Source organism: Poromitra crassiceps, assembly GCF_964638095.1.
Source record: "Poromitra crassiceps genome assembly, chromosome: 10".
Taxonomy (NCBI): Eukaryota; Metazoa; Chordata; class Actinopteri; order Beryciformes; family Melamphaidae; genus Poromitra; species Poromitra crassiceps.
The window spans coordinates 717,501-722,500 of record NC_139631.1 but is presented as its reverse complement, the minus strand read 5'-3'; the positions used below and the strand labels follow the sequence as shown (position 1 = coordinate 722,500).

General features: G+C 43.0%; 1 protein-coding gene across 1 annotated transcript in view; it reads left to right on the top strand.

The window, feature by feature from the left end:
- The window catches only part of sema4c (sema domain, immunoglobulin domain (Ig), transmembrane domain (TM) and short cytoplasmic domain, (semaphorin) 4C), a gene marked incomplete at both ends in the record, with an annotated part of 53,966 nt that overhangs the window by 26,934 nt on the left and 22,032 nt on the right, over nucleotides 1-5,000 (top strand). The window contains one exon of the mRNA XM_083643975.1: nucleotides 3,707-3,769. Coding sequence (XP_083500101.1) covers nucleotides 3,707-3,769 — 63 coding nt within the window. The remainder of the gene's footprint in view (nucleotides 1-3,706; nucleotides 3,770-5,000) is intronic.

Here is a 5,000-nt window from a genome sequence, read left to right as displayed (position 1 = left end):
CTGACGATGTTGAATAATTGAATAGCTTCTCCAAATGTAATAAAACATTCCTCTAAAACTGGGTCATAAATAATCTAATAAGGCTTCTTAATTGTGGCTTACAGGTGTAAACCTCGCAGATAAACAGCTCGACTGCCTTGACTGTCGCTCGGAGTTTATCCAATGGGGTTTGAGAGGGTCATGAAAGAGTCATGAAACTGTTAACTGAAACTGAAAGCTGAAAAGCCTTTTATTGGTCCATGGCTTTAAAAACTCAACAGACCGACGCATTTCAGATCACAAGATGGCAACATCAGTCAACAGTAGGGTGCAAAGGTCATGCAGCACGTGGACGTCATCACAATATAGCAACCAACAACATTCACACAATAATGAATCAAGTAGAGCAGTAGCACATAATATCAAGTATGAAACATATCATAGCCAAATGACCTACTCACTGTATCATATAACCACACCATTGCCAAGTAAGAAAAAATAAGAAAGGACACTACACTTTACACTTGTGTTATTCACAAAAGGAGACCAAGGCCGTTTCTCAATACCAAGAATGCGTTCTTGTTCTTGTGTTCTTGGGGAGAACGTTCTTGCTAGTCGTCCTTGGAAGAATGAACTTGCTAGGTCACAAGCACACATGACGCTGTTGGCAGTTTGAGACGATGCATTCTTGAGGGTATTGCGCAATACAAGCGCAGAGGCTGCCTGCAGTACTACACAAATAAAAAGCTCAGCTGATGTAGATGCAGCCAATTGTGCTCTGGAGCTTTTTTGCCATTTTTCGCCATAAATGTTGGTAAAGTGGCACTTATTGAAACATACTACCTTGCTTGTAGGCATCAAAAGTCATCAGGAATTAATTTAGTGATGAAATAAAACTTTAAATTGTAACAAACTTCCCGGAGCTTATGGCGTCTTCTCTGCTGCGTTCTGCCTCCACTTATGCCGAAATGAATGCTGGGATATGTGCCTTGCCAAGCTGACACAAGTCACCAACCAGAGCATCCTCGGTAAAGTGGGCGTGTCGAGAACACATCCGGGAGTTTTAAGCGTTCTTGGCGAAATGTGAACTTTGCATTGGAACAGTACTTGGGCTGCGACTGATGACGTTTCACAGGGACACAAGAACGCAAGAACACACAAGAACCCTTATTGAGAAACGGCCCAAGTTACAGTTCTTGTATTGCCAAATCGAGCCCTTCCTAACGAGCAGCTGTTTCCTGTTTGTCCTGATGGCGGCCCCACGCAGCGCTCCTAACCAGTTAGTGTCATAACACACAGAGGAGCATGTCATCCTTCCATGGGAGTTAAAACCACACCGACAACACAAATACCAAACTGCACTTATGAGGCTTTCAAATGGCACCAGCATCATGGAATCATTTACCAGACAATGTAATGACATCTTAAGACTGATATTGCAACAATTAAAGTTATTGAACTTTTATTTAACATGACATAAACTGGGTTGGGGGAGGATCCAAGACTATTAACACAGTTTTGACTCACTTTGAGAGATGACTTTTCAACATATTGTTACATTATCGGGCAGCTGTTCATGTCATCAGTTGCTAAAAGCCTCATAACAATGTTGCCAACGAGCTACCAAATATCAGGATCGTATGTGCAGCTATGGGCTCCAATAGTCCCCTCATTTCAGTACTAACATAATCCACTCTGTGTGTGAGTGTGTGTGTGTGTGTGTGTGTGTGTGTGTGTGTGTGTGTGTGTGTGTGTGTGTGTGTGTGTGTCCTGTGTGTACACACACTGGACACACACACACAGATCTGGCCCTGTTTCTTGGCTTGCGTGACGAATTTCAATCTCTTGTTTCTGTTATTGGGTCTTGTCTTGATTTGTTTTTGTGTCCCTTGTTTTCTGCAAAGCACTTAGTGGCCAACCCGTTTGTTAAAACACTCTATAAATACCCTTGACTTGACAACACACACACAATCACACACAATCACACACACGAGCCTCAGTGAGTCAATCTGCTTGTGCTTTGCTCCCTCAATAATTGTCTGTATTGTGATCAATACAATTACAGCCGTCCAATGAAGGTGCAGCAAGCAGCCTGCAGCCGTTTGGGGTTTGTTATCTGATTTAGCTCGGTAATGAGCGCTTATTAGATGCACACACACACACACACGCACACACGCAAGCACGCACGCACACACACGCACACACACACACACAGGCTGTGTGAGTGAGTGCTGTGAGCCTTACAGTAATGATAGGACCACCTGTTGTCGTCCCCCCAGTGAGAGGAGGCAGAGGAATGAGTGGCGGAGGTGCAGGGAATAGCCCGCTCCTCTGTCGCCATCTGCCCACCACCCTCTCTCTCCACACCCACCCTCTGCACTCCCTCCTTACTCCTTTCTTTCTTTCTTTCTTTCTTTCTTTCTTTCTTTCTTTCCCGTGTTTCTCTTTCTTTAGTCTAATTGCATTATGTCGAGGTTGGTGGACTGGTACAGTACAGCACACACACTCATGATAGTGATGCAAAATATTGTGTGTGTGTGTTTTTGTTTTTTGCCGATATCTGATATTGCTGATATTTTCCAACTCCTTTAGCCGATTGCTGATACCGATATATGGTAAATGGTAAATGGACTCCATTTATATAGCGCTTTTATCCAAAGCGCTTTACAATGTGCCTACATTCACCCATTCACACACTGAAGGCGGCCAGCTGCCACGCAGGGTGCTGGCACAGCCATCGGGAGCAATTTGGGGTTCAGTGTCTTGCCCAAGGACACTTCAACATGCGGACTGGAGGAGCCGGGGATCGAACCACCGACCTTCTGATTAGTGGATGACGCGCTCTACCTCCTGAGCCACAGCCGCCCCATATATATATCAATACAATATATCAGTTCTCAGTAGTGGTATTTCCAGCTTGGTCACACATTCCTACAGACACAATTGGCCGTGTCTGTGGGAGGGAAGCCAGTGGGGTATGAGTCCTACAGCATGCTGAACCTGTCCGACCATGAGAGGGCGCTGTATGTCGGGGCGAGTCCTGGTCGCTGCACTAGTGCTTCTTCTGGTCGGTCATGGCGGGGTGGAGCGATGACCGGGCCAAGAACAATCAGAGAGAAAATGGGAGAAAAATCAGCTAAAATAAAAATAAAAATACGGTCGACCGAATATTCTTTCCCTCTGATCTATCCTTCCATTCTTCACAGATATTTATAGTTATTAATATTTATATATTCTATTTATATTTTATGTTTATTTCAGTTTATTTATCATCTGTACAGTAAGTGTTTCCCTCCACATTATTGGCTTCTGCTGTTCCACACACCACTGATGAGATTTTGAAGAGGCTTTTTCAAAAGATCACTGATCGGCCCAAGGGGAGCGGCTCCACAATTATTCATCCAAATTAAAATTGTAAATACCCAGCCACATCTCCAATACTGCAAGTTCAAATGACGTGACATTTGGTGCGCATGTATTTGCCTCTACAAATCTGCCTCCAGGACATCATGGATTTTCTGCCATTTTGAGTTTCTCACACAGTTTTCTCCGCTAATGCTTTTTCATTTATTTACTGATGGACCCAAAGGGCAACTGTCTGCATCATTAGTAGGGGACGACATGTTGCACTTTTGCCTTGTTGTGGCTCTCATCACATTTCTCTCTCTCTCTCTCTCTCTCTCTCTCTCTCTCTCTCTCTCTCTCTCTCTCTCTCTCTCACACACAGATCGACTGGCCAGCCCCTCAGGATAAGAAGAAGGAGTGTGCTGCCAAGGGGAAGAACAACCAGGTAAGGGAGAGGGAAGACCGTGTTACTCACTGATTTTACTCAACCACACAAGCCGGTGGTCGAGGGATTCGAACCGGCAACCTTCAATTCATTACATCAGTTGGATGGGCTCCGTTCATTTTCAAGGAGGATTCAGGATGTGTTTTGTCTTTAATATTTTGCTACAAAAATGGTCTCATATCAGATCATCTTATTCTAAAAGAATAGAATAGAATGGAATTGAATTAAATAAAATTCACCAAGTTCACCCTAACATTAAAAAGACATTATTGTTCCTCTTACCTTTTGTGCTATTTATCCATCAATATCGTTTTGGTGTTGTGAGTTGGACCTTTGGAGATATCAGCCGTGGAGATGTCTACCTTCTCTCAAATACAATGGAACTGGATGGCACTCGGCTTGTGATGCTCAAAGAGCCCCAAAAAATACATTAGAAAAAACTCAACAGCAATGTCTCTTTCCAGAAATCATGACCCGGTTACTCAAAACAATCCACAGACCTTGTTGTGAGCAGTTTAACGTAGAAACTATTTTCTTTTGACTGAACAGCAGCGAGAATTCCTTCACTTATGAATCAGATATAGAAATCTAACTAATCTCATCGCTAATGAAGAATGAATGTTTACAAGATGAGAATTAACTTATAATTGTTTCTTAAATCGTTGGCTTAGCTCATGTGTGGTTAAGGCTTACGATGGTTCAGTGTTTTACCTTCAGGTGTTCTTGTGTCAACACAGACAGTGTACTGGCCCCCAGCCCTGCTGTTCAGCCACAACAAAGGCTTCTCCCTGCTGCTTGTTAAGCCTCGTTTAATATCTTGTTGAAATCTATAGTTTAATATTTTATAGGAACAAATCGTTTCATTGCACGTCAGGAACTTTTGCCGCGGCTTAAAACCGAAGTGAAAGTGGAAGAATCTCGCTGCTACTTCAGTTAAATTGGACTCAAGCTGAAGTAGAAGCACTTGCCTCGGAATCAGTAACCCTAAACCCGAGCTCTAAAAATACTCCAGCGCTTTAATTAGTTATTAAAATTTCATGCGAGTTCTAAATTAATCTCCCTAAAATGGATGGTTTGCCTGCTTTGGTTTGGGCCCTAATGGGGCTGTAATCAGGATAGTTCCTCTTTTTGGTTCATAACGCAGATCTCATAGAAAGCTACAGGCTTTGAAAAATGCAAAGAAAAGTAGATTCATTGTATCTTATTGCTGTTGATCCCGGTTTGAAACATT